Raw genomic sequence first — 25,446 nt, 5'->3', positions numbered from 1 at the left:
GCACTTTCTCTGTCTTCTCTGTCTGTGTAAACTTGTGAAAACATTTCTCTCAGTCCCAACTTCTTTTTTTTTTTTTTTATCCCAGTTTCCATCACTGTCTCTGGCTCTGGTGTTCACACTTTGCCCTCTCATTTCTGTTTCTTTCATTCCCATCTCCCCCTTCTGTCTCCCCTCCCACTCTCATGCCCTCTTTTGTTCAGATTCAGGTCTTTGATGTTTCTCACACACTCCACCATTTCAAACTAAGTTTCTATCTTTGTCTTTCTCATACGGTCCCTGACACACATGTGCACTCTCACCCCATGTCCACCAACAGCACCGCACGTAAAACATCCCTCCACCTCTGCCTCTCTGTCCCCTTCTCTTACATCCCTCGCCTCTCTTTGAAGTCATCTGAACCCTAGTCAGAGCCCAAGCCAATCCAGTCAGCTTTTATCCTCACAAAGAGAAAAAGAGAGAAATGTATTTAGACCCTGGTGGAGCACAGTCATCGCTCCTCCTGTGTGAAGTGATTCACTCGTGACTCATATCTTTATTGGGAACTCTCTCTAAACAAACAACCATTGGATGTGGCGTTTTCATCCAAATTGACTGTAACTGTAACTGAGAGTGCCGGTCTGATTGTCCCCCTGCAGCTTGGTGCCCCTCTCAACAATAAGGAGTCGTTCTCCCAGAAGCGGTCATGTCTCAGTGATTAGCTTGCTTTGACTGAGTGCCAGTGCGCAAATCCAATAATAAAAGTCAAGCAGCAATTGTTCCAAAGGGTACATAGTCATATATTTGAGACATACATTTTAATTCGCCTAACAGACAGAACACACACCTTAGTTTAAAGCTGCGCACATCTGAGCTCATCAGACACACACACTCCCTAAGCTCGCAGGTGTTTGCTCGCTGAGAAGCTTCCACCTGCAACCTCGTGATGCTTCCAGCGTCACACCATTAGTTCAGCTTAGCAGGCACAGTTATCCACAGCACAGCCTAGTCTACAAAACTCCGGCGCCATCTTGACTCAAGCTGCTGATGTTTTTTTTTTGTTTTTTTTACATTTCTGTAAAAAGTAGCCAACTAATGATTTGCATCTGTGTTGTGGATTTTAAACTTTTACCTTATAGCCAACATATCACAAATGCCATCATGTGACACACCAATACTTTGCTCAGTCCTCAGCTTTCCTAGCATTATGTAGTTATATGTGGGGTTTAATAAACTTAGCCTACTGGCCATACATATTTCATCAAATTCTAAGACTTGTAGATGCACTTCAAGTAATTATCCAGCTACAAAATATTAGGCGGCAAATGCAAGAAAATTGCTCCTATTAGTTTTGTAATAACAGCATATTTTCTAATAACAGTAATGTAAACAATAATAATCTAAGAAATTCTAAGAGTGCTGGCGATTGAAATGCATATGAATGTGCACATTTCAATTTACCTTTTATTTGAGCTATTTTAGCCAAGCAGAATGAATTTCTGGTTGTCAGTGGTGGTCTGAAGGTCTACCACATACTCAGTGAAATTTCTTAATAACTATTTAATGGATGACATTTAATTTTGAGCAAAAAATAATGATGTTTTCATTAAATTCAGGTTTACCCTCACTGATCTACCTGTGTTTAGTTGTCAAATAGTGCTGATAGCATCTGGGTTAAAGCACAGGTGCACACCGCTTCTAAAGCAATGCTACACTTTGTTCTTTCCACACATTATATTACCAACTAACTTACTAACCAACACCCAATTTCTTCCATTAGGCATTCCTATCTGGATCATCATCATTTTAATAATTTGATTCTTAGACACTGACCCCTAACAGTGTCTCATCTGCTAATTGAGATGACGTTCCTGGACAATGCTCTGGGATTTGATGTGCTTTCTCCTGCCCTCTGTTTTGTTTCTGCTGTGGTAGCCAGTGGCTGTTCAGATCAGATCCCCATGACAACCACACCAGCAGTCTGTCAAATGCTATTATCTCGAGCACTTCAACAATGTGTCCAGCGCAAAGTGACAGGACATGAGTTTGTATGTGTGTGTATGTTTGCTTTTCGGTGCCTTTGCCAGTCCACGTGTACGGGCAAAACATTCATACACTTTTAGAGTCCTGCTCAGTCCATGAAAGCCTGCAGTGTTGTTTGTGTATCAGCTGCATTTTTCACCAAAATCCTTTCCTTTTGTGAGTACATGAATAAAAGGGGGACAATAGACGCAACTGAGTACATTTTTTTCAAGAGCATGACTAGCATACTTTTATTTTCTGCCACTTATAGTTAAAACTCTGCTACATTTCTGTAGTAAATATTATAACTTGTGTTTTACTGGATTGCATTTAGCTGAAAATCTGTCCATGCAGTTATGTAATTGTAAAGTTCATGGCAGCTAAGGGCCATACAATGCACCTAACTATAACAGCAATTCAGCTCAATTTACGCTGTTTTTCTTTTTAACATATGTTCAGAAATCAGTGTTGTTATAAAGAAATAGATCCTGATGACTGCCTGCACATGGAGCAAGGCAATTGCCATGTAATTTAGTAGCTTATTTGATTTTTCTTTAAAAGAAGACAGTGCATTTAGTGTTTTTCATTCAGCTTTTTTATGTGTGTCAGCCTTTATTTTATGGATCTCTGCATGTCATCTTTCAGTCTTTAGGTTAAACGTGTGATTTTATATGCACCATGTGGTAACAAACTAATTTACATGTTAAGCAAACAATTTACTAGCTACACAAAAGCAGTTAAGTCAATATAAGTGAAGATCATTTACACTTAACAACAATAACTATTCACCAAAGCCCTGTCATAATCTTATGATGCAGAACTGTTATTTGCCCCCAACAGAAGTGAGTGATTTCATAACAAATTGACGTCTCACAATAACATGGATTTCTGTTCACCAACTAATAACTTGAAAGTAATAATAGATGCATTATGCTTATTTTGTACATATGCATTGACTAATGGCAATATATTTTGCAAACCTCTAGAATATTAGCTCCAGCTCCTTTCAGGTCCCCACTTGAGACCACGGTTGTAAAGGAATTAGATTTAGATGTGTATGGTTATTATGTCACAGCTAATAACCAGTCAGATTGCTTGATTCAATTAATGATTTGGACTGGCCTTTATCTCAGGCTTTCTCTCGCTCTCCTTCACACACACCACACATTGGACCACGTTATCATGTACATGTTGATGACAAGCCGTGAATAAGGCAATGGAAGAGTTTGAAATTGATACCATAAGAACAGCTACTAAAAATCTCTAACACATTTGAATCCTAGTGACCTTAATCTCAAGGTCAGAGGTCGCATTTTCTAAAAATCTTGTGAATGTGATAACTCAAGAAGGAAGTCATCTAGGATTTTCAAATCCCCACCATAGATGAATTTACTAAAATCGTGAATGAATTTGAATCTCAGTGACCTTGATGTTAAGGTCAGAGGTTACGTTTTCTGAAAATCTTGTGAATGTGATAACTTGAAAACAAGACGATGTAGGACTTTTTCACTGGTACCATAGGTGTGTTTTCTAGGAGGCTGATAGGTAGCACTGGCGGTCGCATGTATTTTAAAAAGATCTATTGTATGCTGTTATTGCTACTTTTTCTTGATAAAAGCAGCAATAACAGCATCCTTTCTCCTTTCCTGATAACAGAACACAGCGTATATCATATTTTCTCTTTTTCACACAGTCTGTGAATCAGTGTTTGGATATTGACATAACAATGTCTGTGCTGGACAAAAGATATTTTTTTTTATTATAACTTTAATCGTAAGGAAAAAAGACCAGGTCAGATTTAACAATGCATTTGGATATCAAGGGAACTGTTCCTTGCACTGGACTGACTTGATTTGTTGATGTTTAGCTTGCCTTAGCTTGTGCCAATGGAGCCTAGTGTGTACATGAATAAGCTGGTATTGGAACAAGTGAGAGGATATGTCAGGGTGTGGATGACAAGGTTTGGCATTAAGGCAGCTGTCCTGCATGAATGTATCAACTGAGGCATTTTTTTCTGTGTTCTTATTTGCAGCATCCCCTTTCATGCACTTATCTGAAAACCTGACTACATCAACGCCAATTCTCATACATTACCTGGCAGTGGTAAAGTTTTAATGGTACCTCATTTTGATTCTTTGATTTCTTTGGATTCTTTTAGGTTCCACAGCTTATATCTTTCTGCCTGTCACCACACTAATGGTTTGTACCTGATGACAGTTTGAAATACTCCACAAATTTCTGTCTTCAGTTTGAAATCCTCAACAAAGCCTATCATCTACAATCTTCATTGCTTAATAGTTCAAGTGTCGCTTGCGTCAAACAGTCTGCCCTTATTGGTTTATTGCCTATCCTGACTGGTGTGTCCTCTGAAGTGTGGATGTGTGTGTCCTGTCAGACACCCAGCCCTTGTCTTGTCTCTGTTCTGCAGACAGGAGAAGGCAGAAGAATGTCAGCCTGCCAGTATCCAGCTGCTTCTCTCTTATTGGTATTCGAGGCACATAGAGCCGTCCTGAGTGTCTGTTGCACGTGCCAAGGAGGAATGTGGGAAATGAGGGGATAGAGGGAGAGGGGGTGATGCCTCTTCTCTCTCATGTTATCTAGACCTAAAAATAGAAAGCATCCTCCCTTCTTTTCTATTCCCAGCGCAGTTCTGTTTCCATACCCAGCCTCCCTTCCTGCTTCCCCTTCTCTGTTTTTCTCTCATCCCTTTCCTCTTTTTTTCCCCTCGTCCTTCTGTTTAGTCTAAACATGATCCCTGGAGCTCAGACTCCATAAGTGGACCCTGTTAATGGCTTTCCTTGATGAAGAAGGGGTGATTTCATTTAACACTACCAAATTCACATGGCCAGACTGTCCTGTTTAATCGTCAAAATTGAAAGCAAGATTATTAAATGCACCTAAGTATGAATTTTCTTATTGCCAAGAATTGCTAATTTTTTTACCACAAAGAAGTGCTGGAATCACAGCAACGTCTAATGAAACCTGTTGTAAACCAATTTAAAAGCTATTGTTATTATTTTACCAAAACATAGCTTTGTATATGTAATTGTGTTAGGCTGATCAGTAATGCTTTAGTCTTGGGAAACTTTTGCACAGTCCATCTGAAAGTAATGCAGCTTTCTTCTTCATTTATCTGCTAATTTATGATAGCACACAGTTGCTGTTTAAGTGATGAAATCATGGTAGGTGGGCAGGAGGGATATTGGGTTTCAGTGGATTATGTTCTAGCACATGCCTAACCTTGGCTTAGTCATCGCGCCCACTGCCCGCCCACTAAGAAGATGAGAGTGAGAGAGAGAGACAGTAAGAGTGCGAGTTAGAGAGAGAGAGCGAGGCCTTGCCCCGGAACACTATCCCACCACCATCCAGGAACACCGTGTTGTAGTAGATTCAGAGACAAACAGAAAGAAAACTGAGTCAACTGAATAGTACAGAAAAGTGAAGATGGTTGAGCTAATAACTCAAAAGCAACGCATAACAGTGATGAGATTAAGGAAAACATTAACTACAGTAAAAACTGAAGCAATACTGCACTGGTGTGTAACCCTGGGGTCAGTTCTACTGGAAAAATGCTGAAGCTTAAGTTTGTCGCTTATGAGCAAATAAAAGTGCAAGCTGTTTTATAGTAAGGTCGCTACTAACTGACCGAGATGTTACGCCAGCCTACACCAAAATCAATACTACCACTAATGCTAAAATTAGCATGCTGCTATAATTACTATGGTGGCTGCCAGTGTAACTTTATTCACTACTACAGCAAAAAAACAAGATACAGGGAATCACTTTGTAGCTTTTTATTGCATTAAATGTAATTTTAACGGACAATTAGTGAAGGTACTGTAGCATAACTTCCCAACTTTCTCAGTTTAGAAGTATACTGATGTCTACATGAAGGATATTAGCCAAAAACAGCAAATTTGCAGGTAGTAATGCTAAAACACTGAGCTGCACAGCTGATAATCGTCTGATGTTTATACTGATTTCAACTCCTTTAATATAAATATGTTTATTTAACTGTGACAGATAAGTAGAGACAGTTATAATAATAACACATCATTAGAAATATTGGTAAAGTTCCTTGTATGGTTTTATGCTTAGATACTGTAATAAATTCTGAATTATTTGATTTTAAGCTAACAACCTTAAAATCAAAAACAGTCACATCCTTCAAGCATCAGTTACAGCAATGGTAAAATTAAAAATTTATATTTCATTGTGAAAAAGTCATGACATGGAACTTTAGTGTGCCCTGAAACCTAAGTATGTATCTGTATTGTTGTCTTTCTGGAATTTTACATTATTCTAAAAATGTCCTCTGTTTACTGAAAGCATGAGATGGCAGAAACCCTGCTGGCGGACAAAGGACTGCATTAAGTGTAGCAATGTCAAAGGAAGAAAGGCATCACTGGCTGCTTGTCTCTTATCCCTCATTCAATGTGCATCTCTTTCTCTCTAGTAGATGGTCGTCGCTTCGGGAGGGAGATGTTGAGGAGTCAAGGAAAATACTAAAGATCTTTCTATAGCCATATGCAAGAGACAGTTTTTGGGAAGGAAAGAGGCCATGACTTGTAAACACTGTAGAAATAAATGAAAATACTTTGCAGAAGGGAATTATGAATGCAAGTATCAGCTGGCAACCATCTGGAAAGCATTCAAATTGAAATCTTGATAATACCATCTGTCCATCAAACCAGATGACAAAACAGAAACGGGTGCTTCTGTTGCTGTATAGGAATGCTTTGGCTATGAGTTTTACACTTCCAGTAAGGAAGGAAAGAGTGAAGAAGTAGTACATTAAATAGATTTGATGATATAGACAGTGTACTGCAAATGGTCATGCTTTTATTAAACAAAATGCCTGTGCTACTTTAGTTTCATGGAATGGCAACTTTAACAGGTAGACCAAATTTCTTAACCCTCCAAAATTATGCATATTATTACTTTTTAAAATTATCCACACTTTTGCTTTGCTCAGTGTGGCCATGGATAGATTAGCTTGACAAATGTCAAAAAGGTTACAGTGTACACCATGCGATTCGCAATTCTCTCTTTCACTCAAAGACCTCCTACACCTGATTAGAGGAAAGCACCACTTACTGTGATGTTATTTAAACCTGGGAATATCTACTGAAGTTGGTTTCTGAGTATCCTACAGCGTTTCCCTTGGGTCGAGTGCTTTGGGACGTGGGTTCTTGGCGGTGGCATTTTCTTCCTGTGCCTGCATGAGTTCTCTCCAGTTGCTCCAGTTTCCTCCCACACTTCAAAGACGTGTTAGGTTAATTGGTGATTCTAAATTAGCTGTATGTGTGGATGTCAGCGTGAGTGTTTGTTTGTCTCTGTATGTGAGCCTGACTTTGGACTGGCAGCCTGTCCTGGGAGTACCCCTACCTGTCATCTAATGCTGAGATGTGCTCCAGCCACCTGCCACCCTAGGTGGATAAACAAATGGATGCATGATGTAAGCAACACTTGTTCATTTTGTGAGTAAAAAGAATGAAATGACACCCCAAAATCATCTTTTATTGGAGTTTTGGAAGCCAACAACACCAACACGACGATATCAGATCGTGCATAACAAAAAGGCTATACTAAAATTGATTTGTAGTACACCCCTCACATGTTAAGCATTGTGTATAGATGTCATGATGATGGCAAGACATATAAATAATAATGGCTTGATTGCTTAAGTTGTGGGTGTGAGACTAAAGTGGTCTCAAAACACGTTTTCCAGTCTTGTCAAGAAAAAAGTGATTTAAGCTATTTTAAAACAAACTCGAAGGTTTGGTGAGAAGCTTTTTGTCATTTAGAACATGAAATGAATCATACAAAGTGGACTTGCAGTTACTCCTTGAACGGATTAAAGCAGGATTTATGCACTGTCTGATGCATGTCAAATGGCTGGATCGTGCCAGAACGCCCCCCTCCCTTCGCTCGCCCCCCTGCGTCGCATAGTGGGTGTCTGTGTCACCCATTATCTGTAAACTTCTGTAATTGACAATTCAATTCACTCCCACTTCATGGCATAATTCACCACTTGGGTAGTTGTGAGGAAAAAAAAAAAGAAAATCAGAAAATTCCTTTTATCCTAGCTTTCATTTTTCATTTATTTTAAACTGTTGGCTTTTCTTTTTTCACTTTTCATTACCCAAAGCAACATTATCAGTGTAAATGAAATTCTTCACAGTTATTTTTAATTGATATGCAAATATAACATTAAAGAGAAACATTAGAAAAGTTGACTCTGCGTTAAAGTTTCTTTAGTTTTGACCTTTTCTGTTACTGCGTATTCAAATGTGCTTCTGCGAACAGGGACGTCCTGCCTGTGGTTTCACATGGTTATGCTGATGTGCACGTGGTGGTAACATGTTTGCATACGACAATGCACCTGCAAGACACAGAAGAGGAAGGCAGCTAGCTAGTAACCTTGTAAACAATAGTAAAAAAACAAACAAACAACCTATATAGTAAATATAGACCTGCAGAGTTCAACACACTTATTAAACTTTAAGTACCCAAACACGTGCACACATTTTGGTGGGCAACACTTTCATGCAAACCTGACTTTTGTTTATTTACAAGATCACTCTGCAGGGCATATTTAAGCATGGCACAATGCAGAATTCAAGTGATTTGATTTAGTTCAATCCACTGAGTCATAATGAATTATTCACAGTGTTATCCTTTTAAACAAAATTTGGCTTACTATTAGTGCTCTGAACAGACAAAAGGTACTATATTTAAGCACACAGAAGCCATCACAGCACGCCACTCAGGTAGCCTTAAGTCGATAACACCACATAGGGAATCAAAGATCTGCTTGTTTGCTTGCAAACAACAGTCTCACTTTCATCCATTAGCAAATCAAACTAAATCAGATCAAGCCGTTAAAAGGCTCCCTGTCACACCCCAAGGAGCATTTCAATACTCAGGTGAAATCTTTGTGTACAACAACCATTTGTAAACACCCAAACAAATCAAAGTATGTTTTAAGAAAGCTGTCTGTGCGTCACTGTCGACCAGGGTTTGCTCATGATAATACTGCCGCTGTAAAGACGAGCTTTCACAATGGCCCGAGGTTTTTCTTATCATGGTTCTCATAATGGAAAAAAATGGACAAAGCTGTACACCACCAAATGGAACATTTTGATACACATTAATAATAGAAGTGACAATAGAAACCGAGCAGGAATAATTCTCATTTCATCTCATAAGCATTGCAACAGCAAATGGCAATGGATTTTGCTCTGAGCTTTGCATCCTCCACTTCTCTGCATTGTGTGTTCTGCTGATTTTATTGCTGATAATACACAGCAAAGAATAAAGAAGGCAGAGGAAACAAATGTTCAGCGCTAGAGAACATTCGAAAGTGGGAAGGAGTGAAGGGACATTTGAGGAAACAGATGCTCACATATGACTGATGGCTCAATGGAGCCTGATTGTGTACACAGAGACAGAGCTGTATTGATGAATACAACCGAAAGCAAAGCTAATCAAGCACCAAGCTCCAGATGTTGTTAAATGACTAATCAGTGATTTGCAGAATCTGCCTTACAGAGAACAGAAATATACCTTCAGCTCGGATTAATTGCCTTCACCCCAGGCAGTGTTCTCACCTGGGCATCTGTTCCTCATGCTATGTGATCTCGGCCTGCTGTGAAACAGACTGTTGTTCATGCTCCATGTGAAATCTCCCATCAACACGCCTATGAAAATTGAAGGGATGACTGAATAAAGAAAGATAGGCAAAGGAAAAATAAAAATGTAAAATAGGCATTAGAAAGAAACCTAAGACAAGGGCTGAGAAAATATTTAAAACTGAATGAAATTCAAATCAGGCTGCTTTATGCAAGATTAGAGTGAGCAAAGCAAACCCAACATGACCATCTGTTACCAGTGCAGAGAATTTAGCTTTGTTGGGGTGTTTCCCTGTTTTTCTTGGATTACATATTAGGGCTTTTCCACTTTATAACCCTAAGTGTTTGATGATCGATGTGATCTTTTTCTCTGTGGGTGGCACATAGTGCTAGAATAATTACTCCATTTAGACAGTTAGTGAATATCAATCATTTCTGTGGTCTCTTTTCTTAAGCAAAATTATTCATTGATGATGTGTAGTAACACTGGAATGCTAGTAAACAAATATTGAATTCTGCATATTAGCGAGACAATTCCCGAGCCTTTCTGCTTTGATAAATACAAAAATGTTAAATTGCCCATGTGCACCGAATAAATAAAATCTATTATTTTGGACATGTTTTATTGATCATGCTTTTACTGAACTGTCCACACATTATTATGAGTGAATAGTGGGTATCAATGCAATGGCTGTTCTTTTGTATTGCATTTTAGGCAGTCCTTTGCAGTGTTTTTATTGTACATGTTCATAACACAGTGATGAGTAAACCACAATGACGTTCTTTTGCTTTCTCTATTTTAAGGCAGTATAAACTGTTTTGTTTTGTTGGTCAAAAAATAAAATAAATACAAAAACTCAGTGGTTGCCACCATATTACTCAACAGCTCTGCTGGTAAGCGGGCAAACATTTACCTTGAATGAATAACTGAGGACGTTGGATATAAGTTTATAATGACATTAACAGTTTTGTAAGTAATAATGAAATGACAATTTACCATACCGCCAAAAAGCTGTGGGATTACAAATAACAGCAAAGACATAACTGCAATGTTTCATGCAAAGTGCATTCGCCTTTGTCCACCACATGCACTCTTCCCCCATCCTCCATCTTTCTTTCTCTCTGAATGAGTGGTGGCAGTGCGCCAAAGTTGTCTTTGTGATAGCGGTCCCAGACTGTGTTGCTGTGGTAACTCATATGGTAACCTCAGTGAGACTTAAGATTCATTGCATCTATTCAACAACCTTGGCAGCACCAGCTCAATAACTTTCCTCACCTATCTGCTGGGTCTTTTTATTTTGAATGCCCAAATGGTGTGCTGCTGCTGCTGCTGCTGTGTAAAGCTTTTTACTAACTTTGTTTGCATTGAACCACAACGATGTTTTGTCCTTGTCAGTTGATGCTTCCCATTGCTATTTTTTGTAATCTTAAAAAAGTTTCCCTTGTCTTTGAGAAACTGTTTACAGCACACTCCCTGTATGTTCTTATCCTCCACATGGGATTTGTACATTCATTCGGTGTATAAATGCATCAACCTGTCCAGGAGAGTTGATCCGTTTCTGTTGACAACTTTGAGAGGTTTTTCTTTGTGAAATACTGAGCTTATTTAAAAAAAAATCTAAATAAATAAATAAAGGGAAAGAAAATGTGAACGTGAGCATTTTGGTTCCAAGTGATAAAATCATTAAGATAATGCCTTTTGACCTTGGACCTACTGTATTGTTACATGTTGGAGTTTTTGTAAACTACTGCTGCTTGTGGAGGGAAAAAATAGAACTGTTATCTCTGAGCCTCCACCACAGGTTCTGCCTCATTCATGGATCCAAGGACTTCAGAAGGAAATGAGATCAACCAACTGCAGAGATTGTTTTATCTAGTAGACCTGTCATGCTATATAGCCACAGGTTCATTTCAGTCTGCTCTCCTGCCGCCTTAGGCAGCCAGACTCTGACTGGGTAATCCACCTGTTTTGATGCTGCGCTTAAAATAAAATAATCCCCAACTTCTGTGTTCACAAGCTTTAATAATGTCTGCTGTGCATATCTCTGAATTCTCTGTGAGCATATGGTCTTGCAATATGATTGATAATTGTTGTGTGCGCTGTGTGACATGTAATGATGAGAATGCCTGTGCAGTGTGTACGAATGCAACGTCTCATGATGTGAAAGTGATGTACTTCAGAGAAATCGTTCCTTGTCCTTAGATAACACTGTCAAGATAATACTATTCAACTCGTGCATCTGGTGCAGCAAGAGTCACCCATCACAACAGGGACAGCAAGACCAAGAGGAGAAAAAGAAGAATAGGAGTGGTTTTAATGTCCTCAGCAGCACAGCTAGGAAGCTAGTAATTTTATTGTTTAATGTAAAGTTTATATAGGTAATAATGTTCCCATTAAGAATGTCTCAAAAATAAGTTCATTGAGTGCAGAGGTTTAAATCTAGGTCAACCTCTAGATGAATAGCAATCATGTATTAAAGTGTGAAACCACTTCCTGCAGCCTATAGGTTGTACAATAATCCAAAAATGAGTGAACTGTGACTCATATTTGGAAAATTTGCTTCAAGATGATAGTTGCTGACAGCAATTTTCAGGCCATGTTTGTTAATTCCCACAGGGGTACCTCATCACTCCAAAATGCATCCAGTCACTGAACTGTAAAACGGTTCAAAACACCTAGACCAAATTGTTTTACAGTTACATGTAGGTAAGAATTCCAAGGTTCACTTGATAAACCTTGTCGTAAAAGACCGAATCACAGTTGCTGTTTCTATAAATGAACGGTGAACATTCCCCATTACGACAGCAAAACAGCTTTTAAAAAATTTCTTAAGACATTCAATAACATAGCTTAATGGACACCTTGCTGATGTGCTTACTATATAACCTTTATAATCAATGATTCTTTTATTTACTTGCTATTCTTAGGAATAGCCCATCTCATAAGTGGGCTTGCTGCATTTAAGAGTGGCTAAAAGAAATCTAAGAGGGCAGCATTGATTTACAAACCCAGTTTGAAATGTTTTTTGCTGAAAATGGTGCTTCAAAACATTCTGATTGCACCCTGAGTACCCTCCGTGATAGTCTTTGAAGTGCTTGAAGCCCTGTGCTGAAGCTCAGTATGTGCTTATATCCGGAGCTTTGTTAGTCACTTCATACGTACTGAGTCCTGTGCCATCATTATTCAATGATTCACACTGTGCAGCCAAAACACTCACTCTTATCTGTTAAGAGGCTGCAGAGACACAGTCAGACAGCTCTGGGTGGGTGGATGGGTGGGGGACAGAGAAAAAGAGAGATAGAGAGGCTCTTGCTCCCTCTCCTTCTCTCTTGTGGAAATGACTTTCGTCTCTTCCTCGCAACATGAAGCCTGAGAGCATCCCGACTCCAAGAGCTTTAGATCCTGAATATTCACGCTGGTGGCATTTTACCATGTGTAGGCGGTTTGCAGAGATAGGAGGGAGAGTGTGTGAAGTATTGATCAATGTTGCTGTTGTCCTTGTTTGCTCTGTGGCTCACAGTACCATCCAACTCTCAGAGAAAGGTAGACGGAGACAGGTTGCCACTGTAAAGTACAATTGTTCCAAAGAGATGAACTAAATGCATTTTGGATTAATTTAGAAAGATTTTCTAAAGCAAGTCTGAACGTTGTACCAAATCTACTTAAAATCTACTTAAAAGCACAGAGAACGACACTGAGCATTTTGTTATTCTACAGTCCCACTAGACATGACCAAAATTATTGCAACTATGTGCAATATACTTGCAATTCTTCTTGCCTTTGAAATGGTTGCTTTGGAGACAGGGAGCAAGTCTGTAACCACTCGCAGTCAGTTGCTGTCTTCAAAGCGAATTTGTTGCATCAAGGCGGCGACATCTCGATGTAGCATGGAGTCAGTCCGCTATTCGTTTATGACCGAATGGGGTCAAGATAGCAGTTACATGAAATATATTTGTCATAATAAAAAATGAACTGTTTATAAATGTATTGATACAATTGTGAAAATTGTAAATCTATCGTAGTTTGTTTGCATTCATAGTCCAGCCACAAGCTCCTAGATTTGACAGAAATACTGACATAGTTACTATTGTGTAATTACTACACAAATAGTGATGTAGTGACTGCTCCAGTCTCTGAATGTTAAAAATAAATTCAATAAAGTCTCCAATTTTTCTTAGTCACAAGGAGGTCCCCCCCCCCCCCCACCCCCCACCCCCCCCACACACACACCCTTTCCATTTCTTTTACTTAAACTGTTCAAAACAGTCACGTTATTCAAACTCTTCTGCATGGCTGTAGATCTTAATAGTGATCGATATATATTCTGACCACTAAAGTCTATTTGTGGTAAAGCTTCCACCATTTCTATCAGTTTACTTTACCTGTCTTTGAATTAGACATTCACATCCTTAAATTTCCAAATAACTAGTAGTCATGAAAGAGGGATACAAGTAGTGAAAGTTACTGAATGCAGCATTGACCATTAAAATAAATTATTATATCTCAGATTAGATTGTGGGGTATTGGACTGTGGAATCCTTTAGGGAGAAGATCGGCATGCAATTGGTGTAACATTGCTATTTATACAAACTTGTCTGGTGTCCAAGATATTATTCACATGTGAGAATAACTAAAATCCAACAACAAACAACAAAAATTCAAGGAGGATTGCCAGAAGCAGTTTAGGTAGAGCTTTTTTTTAAAGCTAAGATCTTGTTAATGTGTGAGAGATTAAAGATGTTTTTAGAACTGTATTTTAGTGCTACAGGTAATTCACATAGTACTGTGGGAGCAAGAGATTAACAAAACAGACAGAAATATGCATTTCACCCCCATTTTTATTTTCATTTCCATTTCTAGGTGTCTAGGTCCAGACTAATCTGTCAGCTCTTTAATATTTGCACGTGCTCTATCATTCTCAGTTCGCTTGTAATCACTAATTTTGATCATTTTCATCTTCAGAATTTTAGCCATGGGTCTTTATCGTATAATTATACATCAACAGCTGACTCATGAACTGTCAAACAAAAAAGTCGTTAACATAGCTTGTGCATAATCAAAACAGTTTCTTTCTTTCTCACTGATATGGCCAAGAAATTCATTTTCACCTAAACAAAACCCACATCTATATGCAATGCAGTTGGATTTATTCATATTGTGTTAAATTTCCCTCATGAGCTGAGCTGATAAGTCATACTGTATGTGTGTTATATAAAAGATGGAGAGGAAATTAAATTGAAGGAGATGAGCGATGAAGTCAGACCTGCAAGAACAACACAACCCTTCAGTGTAGCGCACAGTTATTGTCATGTCAAAACACAAAGTTAGATTTGCTTGAATACAAAAAAACCCACTGAAAATAAAATTACAGTGAAACACCTGTACGAAACATAGCACTTTGGAGCTTTCACTTGCCGCATAGTTTTTTGGGAAAAAGACAATAGCAGCAAAATATATTTAACTTAAGGTACTCCTTCATATCCACTGAGAAGGACAACTTCATCTTATAGGATATGCATAAACAACTGGTGTTTTCACTACCTGTGCCTGTGTGGGCGGGTAAGTTAGAAGCAAAAAAGACAAAGGTAAGAATCACAACAGCATAAAACATGCATTTTTAGCATTTTAGCTTTTTTGATGCCTCCATGCAGTTTTTTTGTTTTTTGGAGCCAGAAGTGAACCATATTCATAAACTGAATAGGGGTGCTTTTGCAAAGTCACACTTATTGGCCAGTTAGTGCTAACTACTGGGCTAAGATGATACTAGAATTTAATTCTAGTTTAATTGTTTAATTCTAAACAAACATCTTGGACAGTCTGTACAACAAAACAAGCCATAATATTAATCAGATAATCCACTAAATTAGACACATAAAGCACACACATAGTGAAGAGGTGCAATTTAATAATTAATGAATTTCATGACCTATAAATGTGAAAGCATTTTTTTTACCATGCTGAAACCATGCATTTTGATCCTGTAAAGTTGGATATGTTAACAGGAGTCTATGACTATTGGCTCAATGACTAGAAAATCAGCAGTTTTTGGTGCTTCTGGCTTGACTGTTCCGCTTGGAAGTCTGCTGCTTGATTAAAATAAACTTTTTATAAAAAATTAAGTCCATCATTTATTAAAATGCAAAATTCTTAATTAAAATCTAAAACATTATCGGTAAAAATAATGTACACTGCATATCTTCCTGTTTGCAGTATTACTGCGATATAGTTACAATATAGGTTTGCAGTCATCCGTGTCATGGTAGTCGAGAGAGGTTGAAAAAAGTGGCAGCTTTTTAATGCAATCTCACTATTCATACATTTTACAAATAATGGCATCATTAAATAGTAGAGTTATGTCTATGTTAAAGTGGACAAACCTTGAGAGAATCACTACAACTGAGGTTTGTGTGGTGTGTGGACCAAATAAAATGTGTTGATTTTTACGTACATATTTTCCATGTGTATATTTTTACACTGAGGGAAGAGTTTAGGGAGGTAGCTTGGCATCCGATTGTGGTGACGCGTCAGCACTATGCTCTGCTCTGCTTTGCTCCCTTCTGGGTGTTCTTGGAAACATGTCTGCCTTGTGTTGCCCTGCCAGGCCCTCGAGACGACTCCCAGTGCATTTCCATCTTTGCCATGTGTGCAAATGTTTGTGTGTTTGCATGTGTGCCAGTATGTGGCTGTACACCTGTTTTTGTCATTTCTTAGTACGGGTTTTGGGTCTGATTTTAACTTAATGTTAATGCCGAAGACAATACAATATATTTTACAGTACTGATACTATTTCTAATGTTTGTCTCTGTTCTGCCCAGTTCATGTATGTGGTGGTTTAAGTACATAAATATAATGCAACGGAGAATAATAATAAAAATTCACTGCTAGAACTCCAAAATTCAATAGAGACTGCAGAATCCAATAAGTGCAGCTTACTGGTGCTTTTATGTGACAAATGACACACATCAGAGAGATTTGTCAAAGGAGAGGCAGAAATCTGACAGCTGTGATGGTTAGTCACTAACTTTCTCGCCTTACTCTCTGTCCCCTGGAGACGTGGCTGAACCACACAGAAACATGTTTGTATCTGTTGTACCTCTTTCTCTCTTGCACACACACAACCTCCACTTAGTTATACAAGTTCACAGAAAGTACTCACTCTCCCTTTTCTTCCACTGTCCCTGTCTTGTGCAGATGGAGGAGGTAATAGCACGCATGCAGGATGAGAAAAATGGCATCCCCATCAGAACAGTGAAAAGTTTTCTAACCAAGATTCCAAGTGTTTTTTCAGGTGAGTTTTCTCTTCTCTTCTCTTCTCTTCTCTTCTCTTCTCTTCTCTTCTCTTCTCTTCTCTTCTCTTCTCTTCTCTTCTCTTCTCTTCTCCCATTTATTGACTCAGACTCACCTGTTTTTTGGTCTTGAGATGCAGGCAAGATGCGATAAGCAATATAACTATTGCTTAAAAATGTTTTCATTAACACTGGCTGTTTTTGTGATCTGAATGCACTGTTTGGTTTTGCTAGAAGTCTTAGAGGTTTATTGCATACAACCAACAGTGACATGCGAAGAGATCTAAAAAATGTTTTAACAGTGAGCAGAAACAAATGAACACAAGCACATAAATTTAAATCGCTAACTTAAGCAAGAAACACTTGAAATATCAATAGATATTTCGGGCTTGAAAAAAGGAACTAGCAGTCATCACATGACAAGTCTTCCATACAGAGTATGCAGCTGTATTGATTAATTTTAGATCTGGCCTATATAATTGCATAATTCTGTATAAAATATGCAAACAGCACAGCTAGCAAGCAGCTTTACCAGTTACATCTGCAGGAATGGAACAGAACTGCAACATATGGTGACAAGTTCTGTTGCTCTGCATGATTGCATACAACCTGATTTTCAATAAATGTGGGATAATGTGTGTGACAGGATAAAGGACCCACGCACACAGTGTTGCATGTTGTAAGGTATTTATTTACAGTGCATCCCACATCTCTGTGCAGCTTTCCAGCTGCGTCCCTGTGCTCTGCAAACCACACACAGCTCCCCCGTCAGGTCCTGGCATCCTACTCAAATAGGGAAGGCATGATTAGACAATGGTCATCAGCTGTTCTGGTCAGCCTCCTCTGATACCACACCTTGCAAGTGAAAGAGGAAGTCAGCCATGACTACGGACCACCTTGAACAAAAGGCTGGAGAGCCAGATACCACCGGGTGATCTAGACGTTGGCATCCTTCATGCGATGGAGCCACTGTAGCCGGGCGTGATCCGAACAGAGGCTGAAATGGCGGTCCAGGAGGTAATAGCGAAGAAAGTCAACAGCTCACTCTTTTTCTGCTGTACTGTACCTGGCCTCCCGCTCTGACAAATCTTGCTGATGTATAGAACAGGGCGGTCAATCCCCCCTTATCTCCTGGGACAAAGCTGCCCCCAGCCCAGGGAGGGAAAAGTTAGGAGTGTAGAGCAAGAATTCTTTACCTGCAAGAATGCTGCCTGGCACTGCTCCAAATCTGGAACACCCTTTTGGGTGAGATCAGTCAAGGGGCTGGTCAGGTCTGTGAAGCTGGACACAAAACCGGGCGTGGTAAAGTAAAGTAAAGCCCCAAGAACCGCCTCACCTGTTTTTTGGTCTTGAGATGCAGGCAGGATGCGATAGGAGTCGTTTTATCCATATGTTGACACACCTGCCCGCCTCCCAAATGGTACCCCAGATACTGTACCTCCCTCTGTCCAACCACACACTCCTCCTGGTTTGCCGTGAACCCCGCCTGCCTCACGGACTCCAGTACCGTGGCCACACGCTGCACATGCTCCGCCTAGGTGTCACTGTGGATGATGACATCATCCAAGTAGGAGCAGCACCCAGTCCATGAGGCACTGGAAGGTGGGTGGGGCTCAGAACAAATCGAGCAGAAGTGTCTCATATTGGTACAAAAAATATGGAGTGGAGAAGGGCGTTTTTTTCCTTGGACTCTGCAGACAAGGGAATCTGCCAGTACCCCTGGTTAAATCCAGTGTTGTGAAAAAAATGAGCATTGTCTAACCGGTCCAGGAGCTTGTCAACCTGTGGGATTGGGTAGGTATCAAACACTTCATTCACCTTGCGGTATCAACAGAGAACTGTATAGAACCACCTTTCTTCACCACAAGAACTATGGGGCTACTCCACGCACTCTGTCTTCTATTACTCCCAGTTATACATTTCAGCAAATTCCCCCTGAACAATTTGCCTCTTATATGCCTGCAGGGCTGTGAATGCACCGTCATGCCAGAGTGCATTTCAAAATGGTGCTCTGTGAGAAGGGTATGACTGGGCAGGGGAGAGAACACATCTTCAAATCACTGTTGCAATGCAGCAACATCTGCTCTCTGGGCCTGTGTGAAATGGTTATCATAATCGGGTAGGCAGGAATGGTGGAATTTGGCCCCTCAATCCTCATCTCTGTATTTAACCAGGCTCACCAGAGAAGTGGTTTCTTGGGCTTGGGGCATATTCTCTTGTGATAACGTCCCCAGTGTCTATAGCTCAGCTCTTAGGTCTAGAGCGTATTGAATCTTAACTGGGATTGGACATTCATGCCAGTTTTCTTTAATCAGGTCTTATTCAGTCTTATTAAGTCTTATTCAGCCACTCCACCAGCCCGTCAGTCTGAGGGTGGTAGGTGCTGGTCCAAACAGATTTAATGTCCAGTAATTCATACGGCTCTTTTAGTGTGTGAGACATGAACGATGGCATAGGTGAAAGGTTGGTCCTTATAATTCCCAGGTGGGAGGCCCAGTGGTTGACTACCACCTGGCAGAAATCTTTGAAGCTGTTCCTCGCTGCTGCAGTCAAGCTGAGAACTGCTGCCGGGGTTTTGCAAGAAAGCACCTGGAGCAACCTCATCACCCACTCCTCCTTTAGCCAGAAACATGCCTCTGCCGTGGCCTGAAAGACCTTGTCGAAGGTTTGTAGGTCATCTCCCTCCCCCATGCTGTGAAAGGAAGTCACTGGGGCTGGTGCTAGTGAGGAACCAGCTCAGGCAACTCTCTGCAACACTTTTGTCTGGTGCCCAGACTGGTCCCGCAGCTGTTGCAATCGACGGTGATGCACCGCTGCCTGCTCTCGATGCATTGCCATCACTGCTCTCCTGCAGATGAGCTACAAACCACACCCCAGCACAATGTGTAAAATGTAAACAAAAACAGGATTAAATTATTTCTAAGTCAATAAAGCAAAATAATATTATTTTGTCAATGATATGGCAACAAAAATAATATGATAATAACATTTTGAATATTGAAGCTAAAACATTTGTATGCTCAGTTTTAATGCTGAACAGGGGCATATTTATCACCGTATCCCTGATTCTTTTATCCATATCCTACAAGTGTCTCCACTGAAGACTCCAGACTGCAGTTTTTATAGTTACTGCTTGAGTTTTTAATGCATTGATGCCTGAGGACCAGAAGATCAAAGCAATTCACTTTTGGCCTTGTCCCTTGCAGGGATGTCTGTGGATTTTCTGATTCTTGTGATTGGATAATAAAATGAAATCCTCAAAGTGTTTCTTTATGTTGAAAAATGCAGTCCTTGCATTGTTGAACTATTTGCCCATGCGGGCTTTCATAGAAGGGTAAAAAGGTAAATCGATTGCATTTTTATAGCATCACAGACAATTCAAAGTCTTTTATACCGCAAGCCAAAAATTCACCCCTTGATGTATACATCCACACAGCACTTTTTCTATCAAACACTTACACAACAATGATACATAAAGAAAGTTTTCAGGACCTAAAAATAATTTTTTTCTGTTTTTACTGGCATTTCCCCCCCATTTTTCTGTGTTGTGCATGATACCTACTCCAATAGATTGTGCCACTATTTCATATCAAGATGCTTGATATGTCTGTGATACAAGATGTCCGTGTAGGTGTGTGTGTGTTTGTGTTTTCAGTGTGTTTTTGCTGTATTGCGTTTATATCTTTAAGTGAGCAACAGAGCCGTGGCTTACAAAATGTTTGGCTGCTTGGCTGCTGGTGAAAATATTTCTATAGATACTCAGAAATGTCATATCACAGAGGTCAATAAACACTTCATATTTCTGTTTTTTTTTTTTTTTCAAAGCGATGTTATGGCATGAACCATTTACAGTTCATTCAAAAGCCTGAGTATAATTGTTGTCCTTTATTTATCCTTAATTGTTATTATTATTAATATTATTGTTATTATTATTGTTTATCCTTTATTTAAGTATCAGCTTTATGTTGATTTTATGATTTTGTTTTGTGTAGAAGATATTTGCCTTTAGATTACAGTGTAAAATTATTTTTACAGCTTTTAATAATAATAATAATAATAATAATAATAATAATAATAATACAATAATACAGTTTCATACTGTATATAAATTAACATAGATTTTCTTTCTATTGTGTATAAGCATTAATGGTCAGCTGTTAATGCAACTGTGTGCTGTAGTATTTAAACAATACTTCATATATAATTTATTTTAAGAATAACATGGTGATTGACAATAGACAACTTTAGCTTTTGCTGGTTTTTCATGTTATTGTCTTATTCTGAGGCATGCATACATTTGTACCCACCCACCCACACACACACACACACACACAAACCGCCACACAGAAGAGTACAGACCAATCTATGGTCATGATATTAATTAATTCAGAGAACAGCCTTGTCAGAGGATTATTTTACACATCTCATTTAAGCTCTCTCTTTGAAAGTGGGTCAGATTTGGTAGTGTGAAAATGAGGTTGTATTAATGATGTTAATCCATGGAAAATCTCATCTGGTTATGGGGCTCCAAAACGCAAAGGGGTGCAAGACAAAATGAAGACCGACTGAGAGGGAGCTCGATGGACAGAGAGACAGCCCCGGGGCTCGAATGTCTCCCTGCATGAATTCCCTCATGTCTCCATTTCACACCTTTTTTTCCCTTGCCGTCTGTGGCTTTCGTCTGCACACACACACACCTTCACCTGTCAGTATGACAGACAGTAATAATAGCTTGCAAAATATATATTTAACCAAAGTGCCAAAGTCACATGGTGCGCAGTGGTGTGAAAATGCCTGGGGACGGAGGATGCTGTTCTAAGATTTGACTGTGATTCATTTTCAGGTGGAGAAGAGGCTAAATAGCATCCATCATGTAAAATGTTTGTCCATTCCAGAAAAATGGCAAAAGGAATACACAAATCATCTGCAAACCACGAGCATTACTCAGATGTTTCAGTTGTTGATGATAGTTTGTTTAAAATAGGCCACAGCATCTTCCTCCTAATTCCTCTCAGGTTTTTGCTTTTGTGCTCTTGTTTATACCCTCTTTCACTGTTTAGACAATATTCTGATCTGTTCTCATTTTAGATCCTGCCACGCATGTCACAATCTGTATAAGACGCTTCAAGTCAGATAGATTATTTTAATATACTACAAAATATAGGCGACATTATCCAATTGTATCTCTCTGGTCATTTATATTTATGGACGTCACACAAAAAGAGCCACCTTGGAGAGGCACACAGGAAAAAAAACTGGTAATGGATCACCTTTTACCCACCTACATGGTGCAAGGTGAGAGGAATTGGTATGCACCGTGATGATGAGGAGGGTTGACTAGGGTTAAGAGTTTCATTGTTTTCCCTTTCGTTTGAATCTCCTGCAAAATGTGTTCCAGCACAGCGTGAGCATATTAGATATGTAAGTGAGTCATATGTATATGCTTTTTTCTATTTTAGGTTCTGATATTGTACAGTGGATGATGAAGAATCTGGACATTGAAGATCAAGGTAAAAGCCAAACACTGAAATGCTTATTACTGGTGCATGTGTTCTGAAACAGAGGTGACACCGAAGTTGCCCTTTTGACATCAGGGTCAGCAAATAGATCAGCAGTAGTGGACAGCTTGTGAAAGCAATTTATCACATGCTTTCCACAATTTGTGCCAATATTAAAGTTGACCTATTGTGCTTTATATATAGACACTGTAACATTGTATTATTGGAAAACATTGCATGTATGTAACCTCAAGTAACCCCAATAATCCAGCGCTCAGTTTCACAAAGCTGTTTCTGCTCTTTGCTCTGTATGATATCCCTAATGTGAACACACACAGACGTGCTGTTCATATATTTTCTTTGTAAAGCAGAGCCAATCAGAAGAAAGCAAGCTTAAAGGAAGAAAGAAAGGACTGAAAGGACACTGGATTAACTGAGGTTTTGCAAATTCAATTCAATTCAATTCAATTTTATTTATATAGCGCCAAATCACAACAAAAGTCGCCTCAAATGCACTGAATTAAAAGAACAAGATTAAAATATTGTTACTAACAAAATTGTGGCATATTTTTACTGGAGCCACTTTACTAAAATCTAAATAAATACAGCCACTAATGCGCTTCCATTTTCATTTCCCAAACATCAGTTTTCTCAAATGGCCCAATTAATACTAAAAATACGAAATTTCAGGATGGCATCATTACAACTGTTTATACCATTCCTCGTGTTTGCTAGTGGCGTAAATGAGAGGACAAGTGCTGGTTAGATACTGAATAACTTGAATCCAGATGTGTTGTCACTTAGCTCTAAAATAAGAAGTAACACTTCACTTACTTGCCATTTTGAAACCTATGTACCATATCATATTACAGTAGGTAAAAGTCAGTTTGTTTTCTTTTTTTAATCTAGTCTTTTTGTGTCCTTTAGCTGGTTTGATTACTCAGATTTTAGCGCAGTATGAAAATGTAGAACTGGACTGCCTTGAGAGAGCTGCCGAATCATTAGTTGAGCCTCTCATGACTCATGACTCAAAAGTGGGCAGGATGAACTGTGACAAATATGGGAAGTTAAAACCAAGTGTTTCTTTTGAGAGTTTCTTGTGTATCTGATCGTGTCTTTGCAATGTAGGTGTTTCTACTTGGATATTGGACTGGTTATGTGCGTGGGTGTATATTTCAGTCTACTCTAGTGGTTGCCTCAGTATTGTACAATCAGTTCATACAGTAATTGTGACTCATCAACTCACAGTTCCCCTGTGTGTATGTAAGGATCTACCTGTTTTATGAGCTGTGCATGTTGATATGATAAAGGTTGTTATGCATGTATTTAAACTGGTGTGTGGGTGGTGGGCTGAGGTTGATACAGCATATTTATGATTTCATGTGCATAATGAAAGAGTTTTGAGACAAGTGGACAGATTGTCCTTGTGTGATTTTTTTTTCATTTCCATTTTCGTTTTAATTATGCTGAGGAAAATACCAGTCTCTGAATTTTTATATTTGCTCAAAAAAGATTACGACTGCGTTATTATTTCTGCATTGCATCTAAGGCATCTGTAATATGCTTAAGAATGCTTAATGCGATGCATTGGAACAAATATCCACTTCTGTTGGATTGTGACAACAATCTGGCAATAGTTTTTATGTCATTACATCTACAATACCCAAAATACTTTGTTGTGAGATTCATTTTGATGAAATTGATCCAAAACTGGGTTTTTATTTATTTATTTATTTATTTTAACAAGGAAGAGTCTAAAAACATGTGTCGACAGATGTTTTTGTCCTCTAGGACAACTTTTTTTTAATCTGCCCATTTTGCTTTTTGCAGCACAGGTGCTGTTATTTGCCCTGCGGTAAACACAGTGTGGTGTATAACTAAATGAATTTAGCACAGAGTACCTCCTTGTGGGGCTGACAAACAGCAAAGTGAAATGCAATTAATTTGGCTCACAGCATGATAGCAGCAAGTTTATTATGTAAAAGCAGAAGAGCTTGTATCAAAGTTGACTGAGGCTGTAGGGCTCTTTTGCTAAATGAACGCCACAGATAATATACTGCTGCAGCCCAGAAGAACTCATTATCATCCTATTTGGTCGTGTCTATAGTCTCCAGTCTTATTTTGATTCAATTTGGCATTGGATTAGATAAGAGAAATCCTTGCCTTAAAAGTTCTTGACAAAAGTTTTTGATGTCTCAGCATAAGGTATTGCACAAGAAGCTCCCGACAATAGCACAGTGATTATACTTTGCATCATCATTCGCTGATTTTTAGAAAACTATTGATTTGTTTAGCATATGAACTGCTGGCAGTAATTGCTTACCACGTATGTCATATTCTGCAGTTCTGCTCATGAAGGGGACTGGACGCATAAGGAAAAAAATGGGAACGAGGCGCCACTGGCTGACATGATCAGCAACCTTAACATTTTGTAGGTCAATCATTTTCTGAAAGCAGACTAAAGGCAGAAAGATCGTAGAGCAAGCACCAGCTAAACATGGTTATAGTCCCCGGAGAGGATACAAAGCATCTGCTGATGCCTATGGGTCAAAAGACTTGAGGCAGTGCTTGACTGCAATGGATTTTCCACACTATATTAAATTTATAGCAAAGGGTTTTTAATGCTTTGACCCACTTTGATTACAGGTTCAAAAGTAATCCACTTGCTTGCTGGCTGTACATCTGTGGTAAAAGAGAAAACACAAACAGCCTGCAGCAAATTCAGTATAAGTGAAACTCACTAAAATGTCATTTAAAACATCCAATATTGCTGCCAAAACACCTCTGAAACAGACCTGGGCAGGCAGGGCCTCCTTGAATCCCACTTGTTCATGATGAGGGTCTGGTCAGGGAGGGTGGAGGTGGTTGCACACTTTGGGCTCTTTGTTGCTGTGGGTATGCAACAATGCTTCCGTGGATTGTGCATATTAAAGTAACAACATGTAAATACCAGGGCCCAATGTTTTCTTTGTACTGCAACGAAATGATTAATGCTACACATGTCACCTGTCAGTGGTTTCAGTATTGTA

At 39.1% G+C, this 25,446-nt stretch overlaps 1 protein-coding gene across 2 annotated transcripts in view; it reads left to right on the top strand.

Annotated features, from left to right (window-relative positions):
- Positions 1-25,446, top strand: part of rgs7a (regulator of G protein signaling 7a) — a 52,352-nt gene that overhangs the window by 9,208 nt on the left and 17,698 nt on the right. For both annotated transcript variants that reach the window (XM_006783684.2, XM_006783683.2), the window contains exons 3-4: positions 16,825-16,921; positions 22,379-22,429. In XM_006783684.2, the coding sequence (XP_006783747.1) occupies positions 16,825-16,921; positions 22,379-22,429 (148 nt within the window). The remainder of the gene's footprint in view (positions 1-16,824; positions 16,922-22,378; positions 22,430-25,446) is intronic.

Source organism: Neolamprologus brichardi, chromosome 13 (genome assembly GCF_056152115.1).
Source record: "Neolamprologus brichardi isolate AB-2024 chromosome 13, ASM5615211v1, whole genome shotgun sequence".
In the NCBI taxonomy this organism is placed as follows: domain Eukaryota; kingdom Metazoa; phylum Chordata; class Actinopteri; order Cichliformes; family Cichlidae; genus Neolamprologus; species Neolamprologus brichardi.
This window is presented reverse-complemented; position numbering and strand designations above follow the sequence as displayed.